The sequence below is a fragment of the Puntigrus tetrazona genome, chromosome 13, assembly GCF_018831695.1.
Source record: "Puntigrus tetrazona isolate hp1 chromosome 13, ASM1883169v1, whole genome shotgun sequence".
Taxonomy (NCBI): domain Eukaryota; kingdom Metazoa; phylum Chordata; class Actinopteri; order Cypriniformes; family Cyprinidae; genus Puntigrus; species Puntigrus tetrazona.
Window position 1 is genome coordinate 12,081,961 of NC_056711.1, and position 15,150 is coordinate 12,097,110.

Sequence of the window (15,150 nt, forward strand, 5' to 3'; positions counted from 1 at the left end):
CTATACATTCTGACCGCTTCGTCCGTTACCTGCTCGACAGCGACTGTAGAGGGCAGTATGGTGTGACATAAAACAAAAAGATTCTTATGTAAAAGTTTTACTGCACAGGTGCCTAAAATTAAATATGTACATTCTCAATTCAAATCAGAACCGACAAAAGTGAACAGAAAAGTCTGATTGATTTAAGATATATTTTTGTAAATATAGGAACATTTATTTTACATTGTTATATTGGTTAAATCAATGTGGCATTAACAGAATACACTGAATCCATATAATTTTTTTTACTAAACAAATATACACAAAGTTATTAGCCAAATGATTCATTCGTAATTGTTAAACTTTTTACTCATTGTTATTTAAATTGTTGAATTGAGTGGGATGCGATTGTGGACATATGAATATGACTGGTTTATGCAGAATTTTGGAAGAAGTAAAAATAATATAATATAATTATATACATAAGCACATGAAAATTTCACATATAAAAAAATTAATAAATATATATATATATATATTGAACATCCAAATTATATATTTTAAACCTTCTACTCTTGTGGCAGAGTTTGTGACCCACAGTACATCAAAAAGACTGAAACTGGGAAAATCTATCCCACTGGGGAGTGACAGAGAGGACAGAAGCTGTGGTTTGTGATATCCTGCTCCAAAGCGCAGTGCTTACACACACTGCACATCCAGAACTGATACTCCGATATCACTCTTCCTGTCACTATACAGGTGGGTAACTTGCCCTCCGGCCTGATAAAGAAAGAAATAATAAAAAGAGAGAAATTCATTCATCAGGTTAAAATGTATCATTACACATGCTAGTTTAACCAGTTTAACCCTGCTTTACAAACATAACTGGGAGTTATTTCGCTGACTCACATTTAAGTTTTTGCCCTTAAAACTCACTTAACTTTGTTATTAAAATACTGTAACTTTACTCTGGAAAACTTTGCCCTGTAAATGTGTGTGTTGTGTATATGTTGTGTATGTCCTTTCTGGGTTTTTCAGAGAATGAATGATAATGGACAGCTGCAATGAGAATGAAAAAAAAGATACTGTATGGTTGAAAATGTTGGGGTCAGTAAAATTCCTTTAGTTTTTTAAGAAATGAATCATTTTATTTAGCATTGATGCAGCAAGTTATAGTATTTATTATGTATCAAAAATATTTAAAATATATGCTGTTCTTATGAACTTTCTGCTCCAAGGAATTTCAGTGGTAATGTATTCAATAATCTTCCCACAGGTTACACGAGGAACCGGTGCTGTTGTAATATTTTGAATGGTCTGGAAATTTCCAGTTACCTGAAAAGGTCTACGTCATGCACGCTGACCCTAACTACTCTACACTTGCCTCACTGTGACCTCACAGCTTTTTCTACCAGCCGTAATGAATGATCTGCCTTAGTTATCAGTTAAACAGAGCCTGAGAATATTTCCAGTGGTTGTTCAGTCAGTAAAGTACATCTGGCTGTTGCCTTGCTGTCTTACCCATCAGTGAGACTGTCCCGCTGGCTTTGCCGGGTGTCTCGGGGGCTGTGTTTGGTGAAGATCTCCAGCGCCAGGTCTTCATAAAGCTGCCTCTGATCTGGAGTCAGTGTTTCTAGAGACTCCAGCTTAATAAAGGCACGTGAGCAAGTACCAAACGCACAATTGGCAGATGAGCAGATGGCTAGCAGAGAGTAAATCTCCACAGCGGGGATAATATCCTCATAATCACGGAGATGGAGAGCTAGAAATAGAGAATCAAGCGATTACTGCATTTCTTTAGATTTGAAAAATAAAAGATTCTAATAAGGGATGCCTTTGTTGGATGTTCACTGGATGTTAATTTTTTTATACTGCGCCACATAACGTGAATTCTGAATTCACTTGTAGCATTTTAAACTGAGCTATGTGTTTTTATTTGTTTTGTTTTAACTTATTTAGCCAAAATTATACAGAATTTTAACATTGGCCATTTATTGGTTATCTGTCATGACATAATATATATATTAACAAAATGTATCATATTTTTTATCATGACTTTAATATCAGTTTGTGCATAACTTAAATAGTTTTCACTGGATTGATTTAAGATTTAATTTAATTTTAAGATTTTAATTTAATATTATACAATGAAAACACTGCTAACTTAAAAGACAGACGCATTAACAAGTCTTTTCCAGGTGGTCCTGGGTATGATGTAATCTGTGGTTTAAACATCTTGTCTAGACCTTCATGTAAGCAAGCTTTTTTGTGAGTGTGTATGTGAGGACCGAACGCAATAAAGATTTTGAATTTGTTTTTTTTGTTCAGGTAAGTGATTTAACACTTTATGTGAGCAGACAAGGCCAGACATACCATGCATGCATTTACACACACACACACACACACACACACACGCACACACGCACACACGCACAAACACACAGAGACTGTCACATAGGTTCCTCAGAATAATAATCATTTTCAGCAAATGTATTGGGGGTAGACCTTAAAATTACACAAAATGGTTTTAAAATTTAAACCTCTTGAAGTGACTAAATAATGTAGTAATATTCTAATAGTAAGTGTGTATATGCTATCACGTGGGTTTTGAGTGTTACCTGTCCTCATGGCCATGTCCACCTTGCCTTCGTACAGCTGTCTCTGCGCAAGCAGAAAGAAATGATAGGCCTCCGCCCCGCGCCAGGCGTCATCCAGGATACGGCTGTCTGAAGACGACTCATCTTCCTCTAACAGCCCTGCTAATGCACTGGTAGCCTGAAATAAATCACACACACAAATTACCCACCACTAGGCTGTAAATGAGCCCTTAATCACAACTGATTTCCTGCCCCTCTGATGCCATCGGACTCTGAGTCAGGCTGCAGCTGTAGACCACAGCACTGTGCAAAGATCACAACTGATTTTAAACCTGTACTAAATTACATCCAGCACCTGGAAACAGGTTACAAGAATATGTACTTTTAGAGTACCTCTGATTTCTTGCCCTTGATTTTGCTTTGCTGTGAACTTTTGATCTGGGTGTGGAAGTTCTCCACCAGCAGGGCGGCGAGCACATACAGCTTCTTCACTCGTAGTGGCCGCGTTCTTTTTTTTGCCTCTTCTTCTGCGATCTGAGACGGAATAAAGCCTCTCATTATTAGTACAGTTACAAAATATCATGACTTGGGAAACACAATTCAATACCTTACCTTAAACATGAGTTTGGCAGCATCCAGGAAGTGATGTGCTTTTCTGTAGAGCTCTACAGCCTCTAGAGTTTTGTTTTTCTCAAGCAGATGCGAGGCATATTTGGACAAAAGAGGCCCAATTTCCTTCATACTGTGGTCTTTGGCGAGTTCAACAGCTTTGTTCCACTGAAACGTGCACACAAGTTAAAATGTATTTTTGCTGTTGCACATTTGTTACCATCGTCAATCATCTAAACATTCATCAAAGACAGGTTTCATGAGCGGATGAGAGCGATGACGTTACAGCTGCATCTGGATCTTTGAGTAGAAGTGATGATGAGCACTGTGATCTCTCTGAACCTCTCATTTAAACTAATGACAGAAGTATCATTATCTCTAAATGGGCAAAAAAAAAGCCAAAGAAAAGGCAATGAGTCAGAATGTAGTCAGTGAAGAGAGGGAGAAACGCATATTAAATAGGGCTGTCAAAGTCTTGAACGCAGATAAGGGATAATAATTATTTAAATCATTGTGTGAATATTAAAGATTGATCAGAAATGTTGCACGTGTTGTTTTTCAGATCGTTACTGAAGAAAATACAGTTAAAGAAAATACCTTCTTTGTTTAAAACTTATTTAGAAATTATATCCAGAAAAGCTTTATGCAGATTTCGTACAGCTGAATTAATTTATGAAAAACAAAATATATAATTATATAAAAAATATCACCTGCAAGTAAATGACGGTATCATTTGAACTAATCCATAAAAAGTGTCCAGAAAGTGAATATGTTATTTAAAAATTTCTTTAGTATTTTGTATTTAGAGCATTTAAAGAATACTTTTGTTCTTTGTCTTCCTCTTTACTGTTTCTTTATTTTTTTTCCTTTAAAAAAGGATCCAGATGCTGTAATTACAATGAATAGATTAATCAGAATTGCTTTTTTAAATAAACTGACAGCCCTAATATACTGTAATATAAACAGAATTTATACAATTAATACATTATTAATCATGTGTTACATGTAACATTCATATAACATATAAAAAATAAATTAATTAAAAAAAAAAGATAAAACGAGCTGTGTATAAACAAAACTCACCTGGTTTAGATGCACACAGGCATCCACAGCTGCTTTGGGCTGGTTACATTTCAGAAATGCACTGACGGCCTGCTCACACATTCCTACAGTAACAAACATCTGACCAATGTCCTACACACACACACACACACAGATAATAAAGCACAGTTCAAGCCATTAAGACAACCTTAACCAAACAGTACTGCTTGGTCTGTGTTGAAAGAATTAGAAAAAAAAAGAAAAAAACAAAAGCACCCACTGGTAGCAGTTTATGGTTTTCTGGTAAAGAATTTGCAAGTCTCTCCAAACCGTCATAGTCCTCCAGCATATAATAACATTCAGCCAGACGCTCCTGATTACGACCCTGAAGGTAATACTGCACTGCATTTAACCTGTGGAACACACACATACTTCAGGTCTCTATCAACACTCATTTTATGCAATTTATCAGGCAAAAGAAAATTAAATTAATTAAAAAATAAATTAAGACCTTTTGTTTTACACTGAACATTTTGTACAACAGACATTTGGACACACACAAATAATATCCAAAATATTTATAAGCACATATGCGCACCCGCACTTGAACAGCCTACCATTTCTGTCTGTCTGCAAAATAGTCTCCAATGGCGTTGTAGGCCTGCTCCAGAAGAGCATCATCAGAGTCACCTGATCCTGTCTTCAACAACTGCAGAACCCTGAACCAATCACCGAGCTTTATGCGCAAACCTATCGCCAAATCCCTAGAGACCACAGGGAGAAAGATGAAAAATGAGCATTCAAAAAAAATTGATTTCTGTTGCTTTTTCAATTTAGTTAATTAAAATGTTGGCCATAACAGCATAAACAAAAATACAGATCCGAAACAACAGAGACACATTTGGAAATTGATTTGAGTGTTTTTTTCAATCTAAAAACCATCCGTCCACATAGTTCATTTAATTTAGTACTCCATTAAATTGAAATATGCTAATTTCTTGTTATATGCCAGAAGAAATATGAATAGCTTTGTTTGGCAATAAGCCAAAAATTGTAAAAGAAAAGAGGATATAATGTAGAAAATTGTACATTAGTAATATTGTAATAGTGTTGAAGTACAGACATCACCAGCATAGACCGTACAGTCTCATGTCGTCATTATACATCCCTATCATTGTATTCTTATATTTTATACTGTTCAGTGCTGTGATACAATCTGTGTTGTTCAAGCGCTATATAAATAAAAATGATTGATTGAAATGATTACAGTAAACACTACATATGTTGAATGGTGGTGCATGTAAGAATCCTAGTCAGTCCTATATTTTCTGTGTTATAACTTATATACTATTATATTTCTCCTTATTTTTTATATATATATATATATATATATATTTATATATATATATATATATATATATATATATATATATATATATATATATATATATATATATATATATATATTTTTTTTTTTTTTTTTTTTTTTCAGTTTCAGATTTCTTTTAGCCATTCGTTTTATACCGACATATTCTTTTATTTTAACTTCATCCAACAACAAAATAAAATATGTAACAAAATTAAAACAAATCAGATTAAAATATTGTTAAAAAAGGTTTTGTGTACATTTTTTCTCCATTTAATCAACTTAATGTAACATTTTTAAGTGAAGTATACTTTCCACAGACATTTTTTCACAGGTTTGTGTATGACAGCATGAATGTGTGTGTACCTGCGGTCCATGTCGAGGTACATCCTCTCTGCCTCCTCAAACCTGCTGAAGTAAGCAGCCACCTCAGCTTGTTTCATAGCTTCACTCTGTAGGTTGCTCAGTCTCTTCACAAATTCAATGCCCTGGTAGTCTCTACAGCGCACAAACGCCTGTTCGGCCATCTTCAGATCCAGCTTCTGCAGCGCTGCTTCTGCTAACAGACGCCTGGAAGTGCATGCACAGATACATTAGTTGTGATGAAATTATTTGTATCATATATGATCTCAACAAAGACTAAATTGCATCATAAATCTGGACGTAAACAAAATAGCACTGATAACCTTTCAGCTGCATAGTGCTGTTTGACTGTTTGACTGATGACACCACAGACAGATTTAGAGAAGTAAGACACAATAAGTGGCCAAGGAGGGTAAAGTGACTCTGTCCGGGATCTTTTCATGCGCTCATGGAAAGCTAAGAAAACCTTTGACCTCTGACACGTTGGCATGAGCAAAATCAAACAACAGAGCCTTTGAGCTCTCACGTTCGTATTAAAGCAAACACACACAGACTGAAAGAGAGCAATTTTCTCCAGTTTCCGTCTGACAGCGTTAAAAGTAACTCACTTGACAATGTACTAAAAGGTGAATCTCCATTTCTTCTTCGCATTTCACCCCAAATCAAAAAAAGAAACATTATACATTAAAGAAAATACAACAAATACTAACATACTTATTATAGTAATTAATAGATATTTGCTGTATATTATGGTGTCAAATGTAACCTGTATGTGGTCTTAATTGGTTTTGGGAGAAGTACTTATAAATTATTCAACAAATGGTGAAATTGTAAAGAGACCTGTCAATGTAGGTTAGATCGCTGGGTTTACCTCCCTGCTTCTGTAGCAAGAGTCCAATCTCAAATTCCTCCTTGTGCTGTGAGAACTGACAGAGCCACTAAAACTCTAGCGGTTTGCTGAATCAATAGAACCACTCCAAAACTGCAATGTTTTATGACTACACATAACACTGTTCTCTCTTTCATCTCTGTCTTCTGCAATTTATTATTAAAAAATGAACACAACCATAAATAACTGTACAGTAAAGTGCCTGCTTACATTACATGTTATTTTTTTCCAGTTTATCCAGGTTTCTTAAATGCCCACACAGGTACTGAAGGACAAAGTCTACCATCTTAATGGTTTCATCTTGTCCTGCCAGTGCCAGGATCATCATTCAGATCATAAAACTGTAGTTCGCACTTCATTCAGACTATAAAACTGGACCCCACACTTTCCACTTCCAGGAAACGCACACATTGCCATAATGCACACTCTTAAATCTGCAGAAGTATAACAAATATAGTTCTGCAAATACACAAACACACACTGTTCTGTACTGCCTAAGCATATGTTTTTATTCATGTATTCCTCTTTCCGTGTGCAAAGGTACGTTTGAATAAATAACCAAACCGCCTCATATATTGTGTGGAATGAGTGTGTGTCTTACCAGAGACGTGGATGGGGATTGTCCTCAATAAACTGAGAAGCATCTTCAATTCCAACCTTTTCAATAAGTGCCCTGCTGTCCCTCAGTGAGCGGATCTCGAAGTTTATTAAATAATCTTTATTTGGAACTTCTGGATCCTGAAAGATGATTATAAAAAAAAAATACATATGAAATAAATAAATTATATATATATAAAAAATATATCTGTGTTTGTTTTTTTAAAGTTTTTTATTCAGATATAACTACAAATTCAGTCCAATATAGCATTCCAACCAACCCTCATAATCTCATCCAATAGAACAGACTTGATCTCCAGATCCTCAAAGTGACAGATAAAGCCAGACGTTTGAATTGGTTCCTGTGCTCAAAACACAACACAAATAAGAGCTTGTCGGGAGAACAATAATACTGCTGCAGATTTTTTTTAATTAAAGCCCAAACCGATTAATTATGAATGTACATATATATAATATTTGTGTGAATATTGGTTATAACGTGTGACCTGGACCTGTAAACTATCTGCTGCCTTTCTGTTCATGAGGAAAAAAGCTTTGCTGAATTTTTGCAGTGGGTGGTCTGATCTATAGACCATGTGCTCTGTGATTTACTTAAGCTGCCATGTGTGTGTGCATGTGTGTTTGTTTGAAAACGGCAGCACTTCCTAAACACTGTATACATTAGCTATAACCCGTCATTCCGTTTTCCCATGCCACAACACTCAACATATATGCATATATGCACAACTCTTTCTTTATATCTCACCTCAGGATCCAGGTTTCTAAAGACATACATTCTGGTTTTCTCCATCATGGAGAACAAATCTGGGTTGTCATTAGCCCATTTCATATCCCAGACATCCTTGCGCTCGAATTTAGATGGGTCTCCAGCTGCCGACCCGCCCTCTACATCCCCTGACGAAGCCCGTGTCTCTACGTCCAAGAACGTCAACACGCCTGTAATGTCTATAATAGCCAGCCGGCTAGAAAAATACATTTATTTTAAAACAAGCAGAAAAAAATTGTGATTAGCCTAACACTGACAGTGCCAAAACTACCTTAAATTACAACTAAACAAAAACGAAGAGGGGAAAAAAAGGAAATATCAGACCTGGAATTACAATTGAGGGACAGCTGATACGGTCTGGAGGTAAGCGAATATTTCTGCAGGAGGGTAATGTTGGGCAGGCTGTATCTCTGTAGGATCCCAGACTCACGGCCCTGCAGACATCCCAACCACATATCAATCATGCAAAAACTTAATTTCAAAAACTTTGTGTGAATCAAACATACCACTATAAGCATTTTGTCCGATGCTGTAATGCAGCAGATCAAATCTCTGGTGGCCTGAAACAAAAAAAAAAACATCACTGTCATGATCTTTCTCTCAGAGCTGTCATATGAACATATTGGGCCAGGATGACATTTAAAAAAGTGGACTTTAGCCTCTATATTTATTGTAAATACACATTTTTTGATGACATTTGGATCACCAATGTCACATGAAGATGTATGGTTCAAGGAAAACATATATAAAAATATATAAAAACACAAACATGAAATAATTCATAAACGGGCTGAGCAGTGTTTTATGACAGCTTTTCCCACTAATCCTCTCACGAGAGGTTGAGAGAGCCACAGGTGAGTGTCTGTGTAGAATGTACTCACTGTGAAGGCTTTGGCAAAGTTCAGTGTCCCATCCGATGTTCCGCTTGGACTGTCATCGATGTGATAAACCCTAGAGAAAAGAGTCAGCAAGACAGAGTGAAAAGAGAGAGTGTGCAGGTAAAGTGAGGAAGAATAAGCAAGAGTGGCAATGCCTTAGTGTATTTCTATCGCATGGAAGGGAAACAGAACACTGGGACCCGTTCCAGTCTGTGTGGTTCGCAAAATTTCATCACACAGCCATGAGCACAACTTTTCCGAAGTGCCGCCGTCAGTGAGCACAGCCTCACATCATCCCGATAGACAGACAGGCAGACAAGCTTGCCCACAGACTGTACGCCTTAAGAAACATCACTTCATCTGATGAAAGCTTACATATTACACAGATCTGTTACTGTTATTTAGTCCCTGAGTCTCAGACACGGAACAAAGCATGTACGGCAAATTCACATGAAGTTATATTTTAAAGAAGCTATATTTCTACTCTGAAATAAATCAAAAAGTTAATTAATATGTTCTTAAATACAAAAGCATTAAATATCTTAACTTGTGTCCCGAAGATGAACAAAGGTTTTACAGGTTTGGAATGACATGAGGGGGAGTAATTAATGACAGAATTTTTGGGTTAACTATCCCTTTAAATTCCTCTTAAGCACTGGTGACCCACTACTGGTGACCTTTAACCCTCACCTTTCTCGACCTTCCTTTCTTGTCTTGGCAACCTGGTTGATTTCAAGAGCAGTGAGTTTCTTAGCCACACGATACTGCCAAACATAAAATGCTTCCTTAGAAGAAGCAATCACGTGAGTCTTCGTCATAGTGACAAAAAGGGGGTCTGAGACAGCAAACAAAGAACAAAAAAAATTGTGAAAACACAGTAAGAATGCATTAATTTCACTTTATGGAAAATTAAGGATGAGAAATTCATTGCTACAAAAAAATTACAGTAGTGTATCTATACATCAACGTAATCTGTTAAAGGTTTGTGCGATTTCAAAGGCTGTTGAAAATCGGTCAAAAATTATTTCAGAGCAGAATTCAAGGACAGATATGTTCCGACTCTGAAATCTGTCTACAGAGAAATCAGGCTGAATGTCTGGAACAGATCTGCTCTCCCAACCAGGAGAGGAATTTAGCGGGATGCCTATGGGAGTGACAGGAAAGAAGCCGGGATTCCCACCGCAGCTTTTTTACACTATGCATGTTGGTATTACATCATTGCAAACGCAAGCAGTCTGCTTGCTTATCATTAAAAAAAAAACAAAACAGTTTTAAATTACAAAATGGGAAATAATCAAAAAAATGTAGAGCTCTTGCTAATAATTCTAACAGACTATTGGCCAACGAAACATTACCTCAAATAATAAAATAATTTCAACAAAAATGTGCATTTATATATAAAAACCTTCTGAATTGCATAATCTCTTGCGTATAAAATGTTTTACTCACCGATGTCAATATATTTAGAGTCCTGTGGGGTTCCAATGGAGTTACACAACACCAAAACGTACTGTGGACAAAGGAAAGGCATCTCTTTACTGCATGGACATACTTCACAAAACAGCATTACGGATATATGTGGGAGGCTTTTTTGCTGATGTTCATAATACCTTTCTCCTTTTAGACCGATCCTTTGAGGTGTTTTGATTGGACAGCTCATTAAATGCCTGTGGTAAAGTGGTTGCATCTGGTGCTTAAGAACAGCTTTCTTGGTTTTAATGTAATTAAATTTTACATTAAAATATTGTCCTTTCTACTGTTCTCAACATAGCCCTGGTTCAGAATTGCCATTAGTTGTACTATTGCTAAATCCCTCCTGTCTGTAACTTTCTGATGTCTGTGATTAAAGTGCATATGGAAATATTTCATAGCTTTTTACAGTGGGATTTGAGAGGTGTCTTTACCGTAGCTGATCCAGCCTCAGTCTCAGTGTCCTCCTAAAAAACAAAAATAAAAAAATACAGATATGACTACTGATTTGATTTAAAACAATAATCTAACTTACAAGATCCCTCTTCTTTAGAAAAACAGCTGAACAGCTTCCTGCTTTAGTACCTGTGGATGTGTGTCGTCCGCTTTGGTGGCCAAAATGCAAAAATCTCCACAGGTGGTGATGGACATGAGACTCTTGACGTATTTTACAAACTTCTCATTATTCTTAGTGTCCCAAAAGACCACGCTGTACTCCAGCCTATCAGGTCGTGTGTATGCATACACCACCGTGTTACTGCAGTAACCCCACTACAGAGACAGAATAAAATGTTATCTCATTGAAAAAATCTATTATAGCCATTATTTACAGCTAAATTACCTTGTAATCCGGCCGAATGTTAGCAAAGTAAATGTAAGAATCTACAGCTAGGCCAATTCGGAGTCCTCCACCTTCCCATGATACAGCAGTCATCTGCTTGCCAGGGACCTTCAAAGTCCGTAAGTGCTAGACATGTGATGACATCAAACATAAGGGCATCAAACATTAAACATTGTCATTAAAAAGTTTGGAATGAGTATAATTGAGGGGGTCTCAAAAATGGCCAAAATTGTTTATTAATTTATTTTAAGTTAAATTGTGCATAGTTTGTATAGTTATAGTTATGATTTATGCATGGTTGTTCACGAAAAAGTGATCAAGAGAGCACAGTTAAAATATCATTATTATGTCATCTAACCATCATAACCAAATTAGTCTACATTTATTTTAATATTAAATATTTAAACACATCAGATATAATCACAAATTTGTTTTTAGTAGCCGCTTCATTTGGCTATATTTGTATACTTTACTGATTTCCATTTGTATACTGTTAATGCTGAAAGTTAACTAAAACAAACTAAGCTATAGACTATAGAAACATTTTTATTTAAATTCTTTACAAAATAAAAACTCTTATAAATGCTTATTTTATTGGGGAGGGGGCTCAAAAAAGACTCAGCCCCGTCTTTGTATAACCTGAAATGTGTCTGTATGAAGCATGTGTGGGATCAGTACCTCTCCAAACGGTGTGTAGAATTGAACAACATTTATGTCTTTCTCCGCTCCGCTGTTTCTGATAGATCCTGCTATAGCCAGAACACTGCCACAGTGATTCCACTGGATACTGGCCACATGCCACATACCCGTCTCGATGGGCACAGGACCTGCACACAAACGCGCACACAATCTTAGGCCTATCCGCACTAGAATCTAAGTCACTTAGCATGCACAAAAAGAGATGCGTAAACTCACTTTCATCACTCTCGTGCCTCATCACCTGGCACTGCCCATTAGTGAAGCAAACAGCTAGGCAGGGGCAGTCTGGTTCCAGATACCCTTCTGTGCCAGGGTACCAGTGAATACCTGCTATATTGAGGGCACCTGTTGCATTCGCCAAACAACTCATGGTCATCTTCATCTGAGCATAAGCACACACAATAAGAGAGAATTTGTGTTTCATTAGCTACTCAACGCAGTACTACTCAAATTGACTGGATAAAAGTTGAAAACTTCCTCAGGAACCCAGAGGAAATCTAGTAGAAGTAGCTTATTAAAGAAACAACGATTAAGAGAGAGTGTTTCCAGCATCTCTGCACTCACAATGAAGTTTCCTTGGTTGTCGTAGATGTGGATCTCTCCATTGGCCATCCCAAAAAGCAGGATTTTACTGTCTGGAGACCAGGCCACGTGTGCCAACTGGGTCCCCTTAAGTTCTTTACCCCAGATCCTGTTCCCTGCGAGATTACAAAACAAACACACATTTATATTCATACAAATAAAATGTACAAGCATGAAATGTCAAAACTATATATATATATAAAAAAGCACATATATCTTGCTACATTTGTTGCTTTTTTTTTATTATTCAATATTTTTAAATTATAATAGAATACTAGAAAAATATTATCACACTTCCCCAGCTGAATGATTACATTAAGAATAGCGTTATGTTAACAGTTATGTTTATATCTGCACATGATATATTTTCTAATTAGTATGCTATTTCAGAACGTAAATCTTAATATTGGAGAAGTCAGGTTTAAAATTGATTTTGTTGACATTTTGGGGGTTTTTTGTTTTGTTTTTTTGCAGAAGAGATTTTATATATCTATTTTTTTATAATTCTTTAAATAAAACAAAATACTGTCAGCAGCCAGACAAGTAGTAGTAACCGAATTCTACAGACACAAATAAATAAAATGCATGCAGGTCTAATTTAACTAAAAACTCTTGCATTTTGTATTTGTATTGCAAGTGTATTTTGGATATTTTCTTTCCACTAGTCTTCAACAACGACAAGATACCCAAATATAATAACAAAAAAATAAATAAAATCACAAATTTGTAATAAATAAAAAAAAATAATAAAATAAAATAATAGTAAAAATAATAATGCTAACAACAATCCTGTGCTTACCATCCACTGAGCCCACAATCACAGCACCATCCTCATACACAATACAGATCTTCAGACCATCAGCATTCCAGCTCATGCTCCTTACTACAGATTTATTCCTATTGTTAATCATTTCTTCATACCATGAACCTGTTTGATCACAAAAAAAGTGTCACACACGGTTGCTCATGAACACATAAAAACAATGCACAAACAGGTTGAAGTTTTCCATTCATTAAATATTACAGTATTTTCTATAAGGTTTGTTAAGGGACTATGTGCCTTTGTAAAGCATCCAAACGATAATGAGCCCATTCTGGTCACTGGTGGTCAGTTTCTGGTACTGTTCATTCCATGTAACAACCTGCACTGCACCTGCATAGCAAAATTAAAACACTCAGGACACACAAACACTCATACATATTGCACAGGCACTAAGATGACACATCTCCTCTGTCTTTCTTACCACTGTGTCCCTCCAGAGTCTGATTCATAGAGAGATTGCTGGGAGCTGCCAAGCCTTTCAGTTTGGCATCATCTAAGAAAAATTTAATGTACTTAACTATTAGTTGATTGATGGATTTCAGTCCTATGTTAAATATATAGAAATAAACCAGTTACATTAGTGTTTATATTTTGTTTGACCATATACAAATTCCCACCTGTATATGTCTCAAGTTTGAGAACTTTCAAAAGCCCATCTTCACCTCCACAGGCGATGAAACCCTGGTCTTTGTTCCAAGAAACACACTTTAAAACGGTATTGTTTGGAATCGCAATCTGAGGACACACAACAAAGCCAATGGCCCCGTTAAACTAGCTGTATACGCAGAAACAGACGTCATTATCATTAAAACCCCTTTTAAAGAAAAGCAACTGAAAATTACTCAAAGAAAACCTGAAAAACAAACCCTCGTTCAATCAGAGAAAAATGCTCATTGCAGTAATATTGTTACGCTAGCAGTAATGCGGGCATAATGTAATATTTCACTATTACCTTCTTGCTGAGATATATAAACATCTTTGCATTAGCTTAGCTTGCTAGCCTGCCTCGGCGTTATGAGCCAATTTGTTCTCGGTTTTTAGGGAGTTGCTAAAATGTTTTTAGGTCCCGATGACTTTTTTGGATTCCAGCGTCGTCTTCTTTCCAATTGAAATGTTTTTTAAAAAATCCGTTCTTTAAAGCATTAGAATTTTCGGCGTAGGTTCCATGCATGTATGCTGCTTTAAAACGGTTTGCTTGGTTTCTAGGTAACCAAAACCCGGAAATGATGTTTGATTAAGGCATTCATGGTATTTGTAGTTCTAACTCTCTACTCTTCTTTTTTAGTAGACATTTTAGCTAAATTGTGTGTAATAATATTTTTTATTTATTTATTTAATTTATTACTTATTCTCAATTAATTATAAATTAGCATATCTTGTTAAAATCTTAGCCATAATTATGGTTATGGGTAGCTGACATGAAATAAATTATGGAAAGCAATTTCCTGCATGGTAACATGTTAAACTCCAGCTCCAAATAATTTAAACAGAAATTTGGTATTTATTCAATAGTGTTCATTGGCTAGTTATATAAGACAGGCAAAGGCAAAAACATTTGCAATAGTTTAGTCACTGTCACACCAAGCACTTCTTCACCAAGCACTTCTAATCTATTAAATAAAGCAAAGA

At 36.0% G+C, this 15,150-nt stretch overlaps 1 protein-coding gene across 2 annotated transcripts; it reads right to left on the minus strand.

Annotated features, from left to right (window-relative positions):
- Positions 1 to 182: 182 nt before the first annotated feature.
- On the minus strand, positions 183 to 14,726 carry wdr35 (WD repeat domain 35). Of its 2 annotated transcripts, XM_043254538.1 has the most exons (29): positions 14,474 to 14,726; positions 14,139 to 14,256; positions 13,943 to 14,014; positions 13,759 to 13,851; positions 13,498 to 13,626; positions 12,681 to 12,814; positions 12,333 to 12,498; positions 12,096 to 12,244; positions 11,418 to 11,543; positions 11,162 to 11,347; positions 11,011 to 11,043; positions 10,717 to 10,773; positions 10,556 to 10,616; positions 9,797 to 9,941; positions 9,110 to 9,179; positions 8,735 to 8,788; positions 8,553 to 8,662; positions 8,208 to 8,424; positions 7,723 to 7,803; positions 7,446 to 7,582; positions 5,959 to 6,162; positions 4,844 to 4,990; positions 4,507 to 4,639; positions 4,269 to 4,379; positions 3,189 to 3,353; positions 2,970 to 3,110; positions 2,598 to 2,754; positions 1,501 to 1,741; positions 183 to 759 (listed from the first exon to the last, which is right to left on the minus strand). In XM_043254538.1, the coding sequence occupies exons 1-29, from the start codon at positions 14,495 to 14,497 to the stop codon at positions 609 to 611; spliced, it is 3,612 nt and encodes a 1,203-aa protein (XP_043110473.1). In that variant the 5' UTR covers positions 14,498 to 14,726; the 3' UTR covers positions 183 to 608. The 2 variants fall into 2 exon arrangements, with proteins under 2 accessions (XP_043110473.1, XP_043110474.1); XM_043254539.1 differs by lacking the exon at positions 10,717 to 10,773.
- Between the last annotated feature and the right edge of the window lie 424 nt (positions 14,727 to 15,150).

Coding starts and splice junctions, on each gene's coding strand:
- wdr35 (XM_043254538.1), bottom strand. CDS start 14,497: ATGTTTATATATCTCAGCAAGAAG. Junction 14,015..14,138: donor CAAACTTGAGACATATACAG/GTGGGAATTTGT, acceptor AATTTTTCTTAG/ATGATGCCAAACTGAAAGGC. Junction 9,180..9,796: donor AGAAAGGAAGGTCGAGAAAG/GTGAGGGTTAAA, acceptor TCTTTTCTCTAG/GGTTTATCACATCGATGACA.